General features: G+C 39.6%; 1 protein-coding gene across 2 annotated transcripts in view; it reads right to left on the bottom strand.

The window, feature by feature from the left end:
• Nucleotides 1-857: 857 nt before the first annotated feature.
• The window catches only part of LIN52 (lin-52 DREAM MuvB core complex component), a 111,501-nt gene continuing 95,858 nt past the window's right edge, over nt 858-16,500 (bottom strand). For both annotated transcript variants that reach the window (XM_077909972.1, XM_077909970.1), the window contains exon 6: nt 858-2,881. In XM_077909972.1, coding sequence (XP_077766098.1) covers nt 2,826-2,881 — 56 coding nt within the window. In that variant the 3' untranslated portion in view covers nt 858-2,825. The remainder of the gene's footprint in view (nt 2,882-16,500) is intronic.

Below are 16,500 nucleotides of genomic sequence, written 5' to 3'. Positions count from 1 at the left end.
GATGTGGGACTCGATCTTGGGTCTCCAGGATCAGGCCCTGGGCTGAAAGCGGTGCTAAATCGCTGAGCAACCCGGGCTGTCCTCGCCTCTAGTTCTTGAGCAGAGTTGAAAAGGAAGTCACACTAAGGATTTTAGTAGGTGATGGAGAAACATCTGTTTTCAATCCATAGTGTTTAATTGGAAGTCTGCAAGCAGGTGTTTTGACCCTTCCAGCTCAAAGAAGACACCAACGACTAACTGGATGTACAGGAGACAGCTGTAACTTCAAGGAGCTTACAATTAATTGGGACAAGAAGATCTGCACTCAGATCGCTTTATAAAGCAGAGTTGGTACGAGTCATAGGATGGTATACACAAATGTTGTAGGAATATGGGGGGAAAGATTGTTTCCAGCTGATTTATCAGGGGTTTGTAGGAAGGGTAGGTTTGATAGGTGTAAAAGGGATCTGACACTTTCTAGGAACTCAATGGCATGAGCAAAGGCACTCAAGTGAGGAAATGGGAATTGTTCAGATTAACAGGAACAGAGACCTCATCTATTGGAGAAGAGGGTTGATTAGGATTACAAGCAGAGAGTTTTAAATGCCAGGATAAGAGACCCAGACTTTATTTTTGGACACAAGAAGGTATTAAAGGTTTTTAAGTAATACTTTAGGGAGTTGAGCAGTAATGGGCTAGGATGGCTGGGAGAATAGACTGGAAGCTGGGAGACCAAGTAGTAGATGGTCATGAAGCATCACACCACCCACTATGATATTAAGAGGGAAAATAGCAGGTCATTCATCATTATAGTTGCACTTTCTGATGAATGCTTTAAATACGCAACTTGGCCCTTTGAGAAAAAGAAAAACTCACTCTTCTATAAAAGGGACATATTTATTATGACAACACAGAAACCATCATATACAAAGCACAGTACTCTAATACCCTGAAGTCCACACACACATTATACATCCATTTATATTATCAATATAAAAATACATCATTAACATTTCTAAGGATGACAAATACAAAACCAATAAATATCACAATTCTAAAACATCTACTTATATTAAGTGCTGGTGAGTAAGATGACAATAAAAGAAAGGCCAAAGCAGACCAGAAAACCAACTACATAGCCTTGGGTTACACACCTGAGTTGGTTTTGGGGAGGTATCCTCATATTCTCCATGTATTTCTCAATTTCCCCACACACCTAAAAGTGCCTGAAGTCATCAACTCTCAAAAACAGAGCAAAAGGAAGAATCCGACGTTATGGCACTATTTATTGCCCTTTCCTCCCTTCCTACTCTCTCTCTCTCCCACTTCAACCGTATTTAGAGAAAAAGGAATGTCAATAATAAGCTTAACTTAAAATCTATGCCTCTCCAGCCTAAATTTCTATAACACATCCAGGTAGAATGGTTTCTTTCTCATACCCATTCTTCGTGACTCACTTTCAACTTTTCCCCTTATCAATACATAGAATCGCATGGATAGCAAAAATGAGAAAAACCCAATGTTAATTCTAGCATGGGAAACAAGGCACAAATGTCAGAAATGGTTAATAGACCAGCTATTAGACTGAATAATGCTGCACCCTAGCACAGACACTCAGGACAACTTTCCTTGTGTCTAAACACAGTCAGACAACTGCCACATGGAGGTTCGTTGCATGAAGGCTAGGAAGCCTCATGTATTTCTCAAAACATCAGAGGCTGGGGGCTGGCTTATGAGACAAAATACGGAGAACATGTATAATCAATTTTATGCATGGGTTAGGTTTTCAGGTTTTAACACAGATAACTGGCAAAGAGCTCCATAAGAACTGTATTTAAGTCAGAAAATTCTTTCCTTTCATGTGTGTGTGTACTTCTGTGACATTGGTGAATTATCTGCTGTGTGCTATGAGAGGGGACATGGGCGGGGGGGGGGGGTAAAATACAGCACATTCTTTTCAGGTCAATTAGAGTTTCCAGTTTTTTAATCAAATGGGAACTCCTGCAAACAATCCCTTTCTCCTACCTTTAAGGCCATACTGACTTTCTTGTGTGAGTCTGTAACAGATTAGCTGGAACTCAAAAGTCCTTTCATCTTTAACTTGGTCTTGAGGTCTAGAACCCAATGCAACCTTGCAAGGGCCTCTCATTAGCTTATCCCAGGAGGGACCTGCTACATAGGGATCCCCTATCCTGGAATTAAAACTGATGGTGGGGAACAAAAGGCACTGGGGAATGGGACTATTGTGAGAGGTACAGAATTTTTAAAGGAGGTGTACATTTCAAGAAGATTCTAGCTTCTCCAGCTGGGGATTCTTGGAACCCAATATATATATATTGGAGAGTTCACAGGTCAGGCTGCCTGGTCTGTTTCAGAATCTAATTGGTTTCTGGTCTCCTCGCACCATAAACACTTCCTATGATATCAAGTACAAGTCAAAAGAACCCATCCAATCAACGTGTCACAACTGACTTTGCCTTCACTGAATCAAATCAACCCTAAGATCCTGGGACTCCTGAATCCCTTCTGAAACGAGAGAGCAGGACTTTGACCTTTAAGAAAGATGTGCCCTCAGCTGTTACCCACATCCAAGGCTGAGATGGTCAAAGTCTGAAAGCTGACTGAATAACTACACTGATCCTTCTGTAGAGAATCTATGGAGCAGATTCCTCTCTTGCCACCGAGTGTCTGCAGACGTGCAGAGTGCCATGAGCAGGGGAGAGGGTCAGTCCTGGAGGTGCATCCTCCGGCCTCTCACCAGGAAGCAGAGAGTTGCACGACGTCAGAGCTGCACTGGGAGGGGAGCATGGTTCCAGTCTCCAGGACATCCTGTCCACAAGCAGCTGCTACTTCTTGGGTTTCTCCAGAATGTTGAGAAACTTCCCCCGTGTCATCTCTCTAGCTGGAATCACAGAAAATGGAAGATCAGTGAAAACCCCAAATCTGAAAAAAGAGATCTCAGGAAAACAGAATTTAAACATGCAAATTGATTTAAATTGTAAAAACAAGTTGCTACCATAACAGATTGAATCATCACTAACCTCCTAAAAGAGGGAAAAACAAACCACCATTGACACTGGACCAAGCTGTTCTGAAGTTGGCAATTGCTATAAGGCAGAGGCCAACTGGGAAAGATTATCATCCATCCTTTAAAAAAAATCCCCAGGGAATTCCCCCAAACCTATTTCTCTCTCTTGAGAAGGTAACCTAATACTCATGTTCACTATGTCAGGGGATTTGCTCTTGGAGACTATAATCCAGCCAAGATTAGAGTCTTCTCTGGGTTGTTGGTCTCTGGACATTTATAATCTCAAATCAAAATTAGAGATCATTTACCCCATCTCTCAGCAGTGGTAGTCTCTAGATGCTGTAATATAACAGGGTTTATATTCCCTCAGTGCAGTTCATCTGTGGATGGTGTAATAAAGTAGGGTTTATAGAGCTTTGGTCTTCTCTCTCTTGGCATTGTCAGTCCTTAGATATTTAATATAGCCAGGCAAGGTTTATGTGTCTTTCTCTGACTTTCAGCACCATCAATCTTTGAATGCTGTAGTTACAAGAGGGTTTTATACAGCTACTTTCCTACATATGAGGCTCCAAAATGAAAGTAAAACATTTCTCAATTACAAGGGCCACTCCATAAGACCGCTGTTTTAGCTCTGTTAAGCAAATCCTCAAAAAGTGTATATATTATAATACCCCCTTCCTCCTCATCCCTACAAAATCATCTTTTCAGATCTCTTAAATATATTTAACAGTGCTGGAAGTTTCTAATGGCTAGTCCTGGAGGCCAGAGGTCTCCTGGAACCGTGCAGTGGGCACACAGCAGGCTGCGTCTGTGGCCTCCTAAGAATATGTCCCCGTCCTGGTCAAAGAGTAAGATGGCTGGAGACCCAAAGAATGAAAAGGATCTTTGCCCTAGCCTCCTTGTCTAGAGACAGTGCTAGATGAATGGGCTCCACACCCTTTCCCTACCAACATTTACAGTTCCTGGTTTATTTGTACAACAGAGAAATAAAACAACACAAACTCTGTAGCCACGGGAAAGCTTCTGGTGCCTGCAGTCCATATATTCCTCAATCTCTCACAAATTCTGGAGCTCCAACAAAGGGAAAGGAAATCCCGTTAACTAGGAATGGAAGCCCCAGTGCTAAGTGTTGCCTCATGTGCCCCCAACCCCATCCTGGCTCAAATTAAACTGACCATTCCTTCGTTGGTGCATTTGCACCAAACCCTATACAAAGTTCCAGTAAGACTTGTAATTATTTGTTTATATACTTGTCTCCCTGCATTAAAGGGTAAGAACTGAAGGTAGAGATGGTTTCATTATTCTTTATATCTCCAGCAACTAGTACAGCATTAGACCTTGTATCTGCTAAATAAATGTTGGCTGAGTGAATGATAATAGACAAAAGAAGTATTCCAAGCAGGAATGCAATCATGTTTGTTGCCTTCCTTCCCAGAGACAAACAATATTAATGGCCCTTAAATGCTTCATTCTCTGCATTGTGGGTTTTTTCCGCCCTAAATTTACCTTGCTTATTTGGCAAGAAAAATAATTTCCTTTGATGGAAGTAAAGCCAGATTAATGGAGAGATGGAGGTAGGATTAACTACCCTAGAGGAAATCCAAACAAGTATTTTCTCATCCATGGGAGGCAGCAGGGACTTCTTTCAGGTAACATAGGGTGTGAACTCAGTTTAGGTTTGGGCTCCAGCACTGAACAGCTGGGTGACACCTCGAGTGGGGCAAGATCTCTGAGCCTGTTTCTCTACCTGCAAAATGAGTAGCATGTTAATGCCACCTGCCCTGCTCTTCTCTTGGATGTTCAGCAATGAACATGCTGGGTATAGAGGTACCATTAACACACCACCTTTCAAAAGACAAAAAAAAAAAACCACACCACCTTTCAAAGGAGGGCAAGTGGTCTGTTGCTTCTTCTGCACTCAGTGTTTCCTGAGTGAATGAATGAACCAAGTGTGATAGGAAAGGAGGCTAGCAAACTAAAAAATCCCATTCCTTGGAATCTTTTCCCTCAGCCTGATCCTATGGGAATTGACATATACTTTTGGCCAGAGTGGGTCTCATCATTTATTTCTACTGGATGGGTTTCCTGCCTCCTCTCTGGAGCTTATTAAGGAGTTTTACACGGTATCAAATGATCCTGCAACATGGCTAGAAGCCGGTACTCTGGAAACCAGACATGGGTAATACAAAACTCTACTGGCAGAACAGAGCCTTGCTCCCAAAATCCTGGGCTGGGAGCACTATACTGATCTTACTAATTATTTCTGTCCTGGTGCTCTTCACATCCCTGATTCTTTACTGTTTTTTCCCTAAATGGGAGACTGACCAATATTCTAAGATGTAAAATTTAAAAAGACCCAATCTGTTTGACGGATCAAAAGGATTTAAAAGGCAAAATAAACAGATCTTCCAAAGTCTCTTGGTGGCAAGCTCTCCTTGAATTTAACCAATCCTTTTTAACAACCCTTTCCCCACTCAATCATTCCTCCCCCTTCAACCTAATCTAAGTACACAGAGCTGCAAGAAACCACCGTAAAAGTAGAAGTAATTCAAAGACCTCATCTTCTACATGGGAGGGGAGAAAGTTTTCTTACTCGCCAGTCCCATATAGGAGATATACGAATTCGTGACATAGCTGCTCCCTAAAAGAGGGCTGTGCCCTATAAATCATATCCAAAGCACCAACCCCTCATTGTGCACAGGGAAATTGCTGTGGGTCAGGGGCAGCTTCAAAGCTCAAGCCCCTCCTGTTCACTTGTTATCAGAGATGTTAACATCTCTGATTAATTCACATACCCCTTATTTTATTCCTCATTTCTTTATCATTGCCTTCTTGCTTTTTGCTGCAGTGTGAAGATTCTTACCGACCTGCTACAGTAATCACCGCCTGCTAGCCGCACCCCCCTAAACCTAGTGAAATTGTTTAGTGATGCCAACCGCGCTTTTAATTTGCAAGACATCAGACACAGAGGTAATTTATACCAACATCTGTTCATTTTTGACTTCTGAAACAAACTCGCACATGCTGCTACAAAATCCCATTAGGAGTAGGGAGACAGCCTTCTGCTACTATTCTGTATTCCTCTTACACACATACACACGCATGCATGCACACACACACACATACATGCGCTCACATGCACGTACATACACACCCCTTCCAGCAGGGTTTTATATGTAAATGTGTTTTTCAAAAAACTCCCACCAAGGGTTTCAAATCTCTTCAGGGAAAGGCCTTTAGAGATATCTCTGGCTTGCTTATAGAGGAGAGGAAGACATTTCTACTCCCTGCCTTGCTTCATCCCTTCTTTCTCCTATTTACAGGTTGGTACAATTTCTGCATTAATGGCCATGGTAAGATTACATGCTCCCCAGCTTGACACTTCCAGTTCCTCTTTTTCCTCCTGTTCTTTTTTTCCACTGTGTGCTATAAGATAATCCTAGAGACAATAAGATTGCTAGGGTTTTACTCAGAGTCAATAAAATTTCTTAACTCTTTTCTAATTCTGAGTTAATTCTCTAGGATTATGAGGTTCAACAGGAAGGCAACACTGCTACCACGTTCTAATAATTATGCCCAGACGGATCCACTGGTGATCAGCCACCACAGTATATGCTGTGCAGAAGAGAAGTGGGACCTCCATGTCAAGTCATGATTTATTTTATTTATTTATTTATTTATTTATTTTTTAAATAATTTTTTAAAAAATTTATTTATGATAGGCACACAGTGAGAGAGAGAGAGAGGCAGAGACACAGGCAGAGGGAGAAGCAGGCTCCATGCACCGGGAGTCCGATGTGGGATTCGATCCCGGGTCTCCAGGATCGCGCCCTGGGCCAAAGGCAGGCGCTAAACCGCTGTGCCACCCAGGGATCCCTCAAGTCATGATTTACAGGCCCTTCCATGCAGTGCATTGACCATGAACGGAGAAGTCACAATACAAACTGTCATAGGGTGAACGTGTGAAGTGCTACAGAGACCGTGGGACAGGAGACCACTGGTATACATTAAAGACAGCAAATGGATAAACTACAATCAACTTGCAGGTTTATGCAGTTTCTTTTATCCCCTTCACAGTTTCCCTAGGGCTGTCAGGTTCATTGCAGCTGTAAATACCTGGGTAGACTTAGAGAGGTCAGGGCTGAAGGGAGGACTCCATCCTGCTTGCTCTGAAGGTGGGGCTGTGGCTTAATACAATCCTTTCTTTAGATTCTCCAATTCCTCCATCTACAGTTAGCCTTGCCTCTGGTTCCCTTTCCACAATGACTATCCCCAAACTGCCTCCTCTGCAGTAAATTTTCTTGGTGGCTGGTTGAAAAAGATTCAGTGGTACAGATTGATTTCTCACCAGTGAGGGGATGAGGGATTACCAGAGGCACCCTGGTTAACGAGATTGGGTGCAGAATCTCTCACGAGACCAACCCTCTCTGCCAGGGCTTTGCACCTTTCGCCCGTGACATATGGGTTTCATTACAGAAAGATTTTCCAGATTATAACTTTGAGGCAATTGCCTGATAAAATTCTGCTCGGCTTTAATGTAGAGAACAATGTAAAGATTAAGTAACTTTTTAATGAAACGGGAGAAACTCATAATGTTTGGTTTTCAATTCCAGTGCAAACTACTTTAAATATTTCTGTGCCTCAACATAATTAAAAACATTAGCAAGATGGGGAAAAGTTACAACAGGCTGTCTTTAGGAGACTCTAATATGACTGGCAGGAAACAAAGGAAACAGCATAACCCTTTGAAAAGAGTGGGGCTCTTAACATCAGACAGGCTTAGAGCTGGACCCCAGCTCCTACACTGACCCTGGACCACTACAGGCGAGCCACCCAAGACATCTTTCTGAGCTCTGGTTTCTTAAAAAAAATAAATAAATAAATAAAAATAAATAAATAAAATTCACTTTTATTTTATTATTATTATTATTTTTTAAAATAAGGTCTATGTCCAACATGGGGCTCAAGCTCATGACCCTGAGATCAGGAGTTGCATGCTCTAACCGAATGAGCCTGCCAGGCTTCCCTTGGTTTCCTCATTTGCTCAAGGTGTAATTAATATAAAGGTCACATACGCATTTAGCAAACATTAGCTACTATATTACCATCATTCTCTTTCCTTCATCTCAAACAAGAAGTTTATTTAAGCAAAGAGACACTTGATGGGAAAACTACCTTGGATTCATTTCTTTAGAGCAATTTCTCTCTACTTAAAGACAAAATGCCCTATGTGTAACAGCTATGTACAAAGAAGTTATACAATTGTCCTTGGTTTTACAATGATAAATGAAAAACATTAAAATTTTCCAAATGAACAAGGTATGCAAGAATTTTTTTTCTTGTTTTTTTATATTAAACTGTGAGAACAAAATAATTTACTGGAATACAAGACAAAAGCTGAATGAGCATGCCACTAATGGAGGAAAGGGATATTTTCCCTGAACCAATATTTTATACCATGCCATATCCATTTGATACCGGATACCAGAACATACCACTGGTCATTTAGTTTTTTAAAAAGGCCATATGCTTGTGTACATACACCAGTTACTTTATGTATAATGAAGGAATGAGGAAGGTGAAAATCAAAGAAGAGAGAAATCCATACTGCAGTGGTCAGGGTGTGGTGGAACGAAATGGCAGTTTTTGGAGAATGTGTCTGTGCTCTGTAGGAACTGAGTTTTGGAGTAGACAGCAGGTTCTCTTTGTATTAGACATTTCCTGTCTGCTGCTGGAACACGTAAACTGTATCTTCAAACTCTATTTCCATTTGTGCAGGTGTATCTCTTTTGTGAATTGGTATCTGAACTGCCTCACTGATAAACACTGTTATGCACAATAGGCCTTCAGTGGTTGACTGAGTAGTGTATGCCTCTTAAGTTGCACCACAGACCTATCCTGCCCTGCCACCTTCAAGTTAATATGACTATTGCTCTTAGTCTTGACTTCTTCCTTCCTCGGGTTTTTCGCTGACCAAGGTGAGAACTGGAGCTCCTCAGCTGCCACTTCACAAAAGAGGTACCAGGTCTGCACTGGAACAGCATACAGAAGTCTGGGGAGTGGCCAAAGGAGATCAAACTATTTATTTTTAAAAAGATCTCAAAAAAAAAAAAAAAAGATCTCAAATGCAAAACAAAAGGAAACACGAATGGCTTGCATCTGTGTAACGTGTATAATCTGGAGGATCAAACTTGCTAGAATAATGTTGGGTATTAGTTAGAGACAGCCAGCTACCTTCCTCAACGATACCAGAAGCTTCTAGCAAAGAGGAACACATAAAATCTTAGTTTAGTTTAATGGGGTTCAGTATGCTAAGAAACTATTTATTTAGTTAGCTTCATAGAAAGATAGTTTCGTAGAAATGATGCCATTTGTTATAATTATAGTTTTGACTCTTTTAAAAATTACTTTTCTGGTCCTTGAAACCTTAAATGCATTCTGATAACTATGACAAGAGGGATCTCCTAGTCATCACTGTGTGCTGAGCAAGAGAAAAGCCTGAAGGGGGAGGGAGGATGGATAGTTAAGTTAGTCACATGAAGTAACTACTATGTATTAGATATTAGGGAAGATTCAAATAAATTAGAAGTGGCCTTTGAAATGGAGCTAGTGGTTCACAGGTTATTTTGGTGGATTAGAGGAGAACAAAAGGAAGCCAATGTGATTTATTTTTTTAATTAATTAAAAAAATATTTTATTTATTAATTCATTAGAGACACATACACATAGAGAGGCAGAGACACAGGCAGAGGGAGAAGCAGGCTCCACACAGGGAACCCAGTGTGGGACTTGATCCCGGGTCTCCAGGATCATGCCCTGGGCTGAAGGCAGATGCTCGACCGCTGAGCCACCCAGGCATCCCAGCCAACATGATTTATAATTCTGATTTCTCTCACAGGAACGCGGAAAATTTTTTTTGTTGTTGTTGCTCTGGCATAGAGTTGGTGTACAGCAGAGCAGTTCCAGGCAGCCTGCCAGACCGATTCTTCCCCATGCTCCAGTTCAGATCTCCCCACAAAACGTACCAGTAAGTGATCGATAATTCAAAAACTAAGAAAGCACTTTTTAATGCCTCTAACACAAGAGCAGCTGGCGCTGGTGCCACTGTCAAGAACAGAAGGTGCTATGACCTGAGTACGGTGTCATGGATGAGAAGGGGGTCTCTCGGGGCCCCACTGAGACACTTGGTGGCCCTCAGAAAGTGATATAATTGTAATAAGGTCTCCTGACCATTCTTAGTCAACTCATGAGAGAGTTCACAAGTAAGAGTCTTTAGTACAAATTTCACTTTTCTCTAAAATTTATAGAGGTAGCATTTGAAAGTAAGCAGTACAGCTTTGAGGCTTTTGCCTAAAGTTTTTTGGGCATAAGCATTTCAAAAAGGTGACTGAAATATATATTTGAGAAAAGAACAGTTTGGATGCTACATCTGTGACCAAACCATCACTGACTACGAAAATCTTCATCTTGAGAACTCTCAGAAAAGCCTTTTTTGGCACATGCTTTCCAGATTCTTTATTGGATGTCTTGTCTTTCTAACAGGACTTTTTCTTCAACAAGGGTGGGGGTGGCTAAGAACAGTGTTCCCTCCAGTGAATTCAGAGAAAGATAATTTTATATAAAACAGTTTACCCCGCAACTCGCAGTAAGGCCTATTTCTAGAGAATGTTTTATCTGAGACTTAATATAAAAAAGAAAAGCCAAGACTCAATGTACAGGTAAACAAACTTGGACAGTTCCAATATGGAAAATAATTTTAATGGCTTTTCATGACAAAAAAGAAAAAAAAGGACAGAAATATCCAGCCAACAGATTTATTCTCAGAATATAAAACATCAAGCAAGAACATAAAATATGGGAAGTGTCAGCCATGATGCCTGAAGATTGAAGGCAAAAGCAGAAGAATCTTAATTGTCAGGCATTTGAAAAATGTTGTATTCAAGTGAAAGCTTGTGTTTCTCCATCAACTCTCCTTGCCCTGCCTTCTTTTAAGAGCAAAACACGACTAGATTTCAAATGTTCAGTCTTTATCATCCTTCTCTCTACTAAAAAAAAAAAAAAAAAAAAAAAAACAACCCTCAAAGATTTGTGTTCAGGAATAAGAGTTAACAAGTTCTTATTTGTATTTTGTTTCCTTTTCAGAGGGCTTCAGAGGCCTACTTCATAGTTTTGCTTGGTTCCCTTTCACGGGTAAACTCAACTGAATGAAAGGCAATGAGATCAAAGCAATGGATTAAATACTCTTGGGGTGAGAACTTTAAACACTTAGAAATTTCTACAACATTCATGCTTCAGGGTGTTAGTAGTAGTGCATTGTGATGATGAAACACTTATAACCAAAGGCCAGTAGCTTCATACAGTCTGAATTTCCCCATCCATAAAGTAAGTAGAGAAATAAATTTATTGTGTAAGGTTAAGATAAAAGAAAACTAGTCAAACTGACTTGATCAGTACACAAAATATTTTGCCTCAAGTTAGAGTAATTTATCCATAGACTATCTTCCATTCTCAGGAAAATCAGACCAAGATCACCGTATAGATAAATTTCAAATGACTTGACCATTAAGACAACTTTCCTGCTTGGAACATCCCCACTACAAGGTGCTGGCAGTAACTGAAGTCTACAAAGGAGGAAGGCCCAGTCTTCTTGACCCCCAGGGCAGGGAAAGAGTTACATCTTCACACTGAGAAGCCAATAAAAACCTCTCTTGATTATAATTTAGATAAGAACCATTGGATTGAATAATAATGTCTGAAACTCCCCTAGCTGTTTCACCTTGAGACGTCCATCACTGGGTTAAACATGATGCTAATTGCATTTGGATTGATTAATTTCTCTCACTCCTGTCTATTCGAATAACGCTTAACAAAATAATCATAGCACCCAGAGCCAAATCTTTTCCGTCAAAGGAATGAAGCCATCAGAACAGGCAGAGATGAAAGAAATGAAGATGACCCGTAATTACTGCAACGGTGATATCATTACCATATTATACAAAATGAGTGTGTGGGGGGGAGGGGGAGTGGAGGGAGGAGGGGTTGAGATTATTTATTTTTTTTAATGGAACCCTACAACCTAAGAATACAGATTTGACATCGAGTGGAACACATAGAAATATAGAACTTTAAAAAAATACAAATCTTGCTCATGAAATTACAAAATCCAACAAACACTGAGGCCCAAGATACATCAAGTGTCTCGGGCTGTGAGCAGGTATTATTCACGCCACTATTTTTTCATTGCAATAACACTTTGTGTATGACTTGCATAGAGATTTAAGATGCTGTCTTCATGCCCCAGCATTCCTATAGTTATTGGAGAATTTTTCTTTAAGCCAGGAAATAATACCATTTTATTTTATTATTGTTAGAGGTGGCTTTGTTATAAAATTAGAGTCTTAGGTTTTAATTGCTAAACTAGTTCTAGTTTAAGACACCAAAGAAAATGCATGGTTCAGTGGACAATAGTATGGACTTAACTCACTGGCAAATAAGAATATAATAATAGTTTCCTACTTTATTGAGGTGGCTTTTTTTTTTTTAATATTTTATTTATTTATTCATGAGAGAGAGGCAGAGACATAGAGGGAGAAGCAGGCTCCTTGCAGGGAGCCCAATGCGGTAGTTGATCCCTGGACCCAGGATGGTGCCCTGAGCCAAAGGCAGACACTCAACCGCTTAGCCACCCAGATATCCCTGAGATGGCCTTTTTAATACTTACAATATACAACCAATGACAGTGTGGGATTTGGTCTTTAGGTATAAATCCTGTCACTTATTGGAAGGTGATCCCAAGTAAATTATGTAGCCTCTCTGTGCCTCAGTTCCTTCCATCTATAGCATGGGGATCACTACTAACCTGGGTTGTTGTAATACTTAAGATAACACATTTAAGTGCTCAGTAAGTGCTGATACAAGAAAAAAACTCCCCCCTAAGATTAATTTTATGATTATTTATTGAACCTTGAACAATTTGGTTATTTCACTTACTAACATTAATTTAAACAGATACTTTGAAGTACCTTTTAAATAATTTTTAGCAAATATTTGTGACATAAATAAAAAGGATACTCAGAAGGTGCATCATTTTAACAGGTTAAAAATATCTGGGAGACATTTTTGCTACAGTATTTTAAACATAGGAGCATCAATAAATCAAAAACAATAAAAACAGATGTTGAAATAATTTTATTTAGCTTGGACAAGAAGGTCTATTTTCTTATATAACAAATATTCCCAAATGAAATGAGCATATGTATTCTGAAATTATAATAATTCAGTAATAAATCAATTAAACCATTTACTACATTAACTAGTATTCACCACTTTCTGGCTAAGAGGTAATGCAATGCAGGAAAAGGGTTTGTTTTCTCTAGCTTTGGAATTAGGCCTAGATTTGATCCAAATCCCACCTCCTATTTCTATGTTTCAAGATCTTGAACAAGTAATTTACTTTTCTGAGCATCAGTTTTCTTATCTGTAAAAGAGGAATTATAAAGTAGACTTTGCAGAGTCTATGGAATAAAATAATGTATGAAAATCCTTTATACTGCCTGGCATATAGTAGGGAAGTCAATAAATGGCGGCATTAATCATTTTTATCCTTCATGTCTCAGCTCAAATGTCACCTTTTCAGAGAGGCCTTCCCTGACTACCCTATCCAAAGTGAGTCCGATTTATTTATTTATTCATGAGAGACACAGAGAGAGGAAGAAGCAGGCTTCCTGCGGAAAGCCCGACATGGGACTCGATCCTGGGTCTCCAGGATCAGGCCCTGGGCTGAAGGTGGCACAAAACTGCTGAGCCACCCAGGTGTCCCTAAAGTGAGTCCTTTTAGTTTCTTCTTCTTCTTTTTTTTTTTTAGTTTATTCTTTCATATCAACCCATTTATGTCCTCCATAGTACTCACCAAAATCTGCAATTAACTTTAACTTTATGCTCCCTGAAGTTCTGCAGAACTTTCTGCTGAACCGCCATCAATTAGAACAATGCCAGGCAGGCACCTGGGTGACTCAGAAGGTTAAGCATCTGCCTTCAGCTCAGGCAGGCACCTGGGTGACTCAGAAGGTTAAGCATCTGCCTTCAGCTCAGGATCGAGGCCCGAGTTGGGTTCCCTGCTCAGCACAATCTGTCCCTCTTTCCTGCTCGTGCTCCCCCCACCCTGAAATAAACAAACAAACAAACAAACAAACAAACAAATAAAATCTTTAAAGAAAAAAAAAAGAACAATGCCAGGCACACAATAGGTGGCCAACTACATATCTATTGAAATAATTTATTCACGGATGCCTGGGTGGCTAAGTGGTTGAACATCTGCCTTCGGCTCAAGGCATGATCCCGGAGTCCCCGGATTGAGTCCCACACTGGGCTCCCTGCATGGGGCCTGCTTCTCCCTTTGCCTGTGTCTCTGCCTCTCTCTCTCTCTCTGTGTCTCTCATGAATAAATAAATAAAATCTTTAAAAAAATTATTCATACATGCGGGAAAAAGAACTCTGTTTCCTTTTCAATTCTTAAACACTGTACAAGAAATTTTTGTTCTAGGGACACCTGGGTGGCTCGGCAGTCGAACATCTGTTTTTGCCTCAGGGCTTGATCCTGGTGTTGGGATGGAGTCCCACATCGGGCTTCCTGCAGGGAGCCTGCTTCTCCCTCTGCCTGTGTCTCTGTGCCTCTCTTTCTCTCTGTGCCTCGCATGAATAAATAAATAAAATCTTTAAAAAAAAAAAAGAAATTTTTGTTCTAGTAAAACTACATAAGCATTTTACCCTTGACTCAGCAATTTCACTTCCAGGAAGCAATGCTAAAGATATACCAGCAGAAATATTAGAGTATTCACATGTCCATTCATTTCAGTACTATTTGTAATACCTGAAGACTGGAAATAACCCAAATGTGTATCTTATGAAGGGGACTCCTTTTGACAGAGTACTGTTTAGCTATAAAAAGGAATAAAGATACCTATATATTGTAATGGAGAGATATTCAGGATGTATTGTTAAGTGGAAAAAAAGTAAGGTACAGAGACTGTATATAGCGTATCACCTTATGCAGGAAATTAGAAAATGGGAAAATACACATGCGTATTTATTTCTATTTTCGAAACAAACTATGAAAGGATCAGGTTTGCTATTAGTTTCTACTACTTTTGTTATTAGTTTCTATTAATAAAGATAGTTACCTTGGGGCTAGAAATGAGAGGGGGAAGAGATAGAGATGGAAGGTAGATACTTTGTACCTTATTTTATATTTTTTCTTTTCTTTTTCAGAGGGGGGAGGGGCAGAGAGATAATCTTAAACAGGCTCCACATCTAGCATGGAGCACAACATGGGGCTCAATTTCATGGTCTTAAGGTCATGACCTAGACCAAAATCATAAGCTAGACCCCAGGTTCCCCTCATAGATTTTTCTTCAGGACATCATATAAATATTCTATATATTGGAAACAAAATTCATTAATTAGAAAAAAGCAATCTAAAAACTGAAATAAACTAAAAATAATCTGAATCTATAAAGTTTGCATAACCACACAATACAGAAGTTTAAATTATTCTATTATTTTTTAAATTTTATTTTAATTCCAGCATAATTAACTAATTTTAAAAGGCATTCTGATATACATCCCAAGGATATACCATAAGGATATAAAAGAAGCAGAGAAATCTTAACCTGCACCCAGCAGTCTTGTTACAAGTAGTTAATTATTTTGATGCTAGTTTTACTGTGGGCTAAAGAAAATAATTATGTTAATTTTTAGGAAACAAGCTTTTCAGCATTAAGAGAAAGATATCATTAAAAATCAAACACATTAAATAAAAACCTTTAACATCTTTAATTTGAACTGGGCATATTGGTAGGAACATAATTTCCCTTTTTCTTTTCAAAAACCATTTCCTTTTCTCTTTTCAAAAACCAAACCAAACCAAAAACATTTTTACCAACTGTATCTATAGGAAAGGCCTAGAATAAGAATGACAGCCCAGTAACAATGAATACTAGTAGTATTTAGATTTCTACTAAAAGGGACAAGGATTCTTTAGACAAATGAATGAGATTCCAAGTCTGAGGAAGTACATGAGCCAGAGCCTAAGTTAACATGCTAAAAGCAAGAATATTACCAAAAATCACAAGGGGCATGTCAAATGACACAGAAGGCAGCTTGAAGGGGCATCCACTCACCAAAGGTGTGACAGTTTTGAGTGTCAAAAAGAATAACGTAGTAGATTGAAACACATCAAATATAAACACCCACAATAATTTTTAAAAGCCTTCAGATACTTCAATTCATTTCATGTTCTGAAAATTGTAAGTTAAGAGGGGAAAGATAATCTAGCATTTTCCTTGCCATTTCTTTCTTTCTTTTTTTTTTTTTTTAAAGACACAGGGCTCAATACCAGGACCTGGAGATCATAACCTGAGCCCAAGGCAGATGCTTACAGATGCTTAACCGACTGAGCTACCCGGGCACCCTTTCCCTGCCATTCCTATTTGGAC

This window comes from Canis aureus, chromosome 9, assembly GCF_053574225.1.
Source record: "Canis aureus isolate CA01 chromosome 9, VMU_Caureus_v.1.0, whole genome shotgun sequence".
In the NCBI taxonomy this organism is placed as follows: domain Eukaryota; kingdom Metazoa; phylum Chordata; class Mammalia; order Carnivora; family Canidae; genus Canis; species Canis aureus.
Note: the sequence above shows the minus strand (reverse complement) of the source record. Positions and strands in the feature narration are given on the sequence as shown.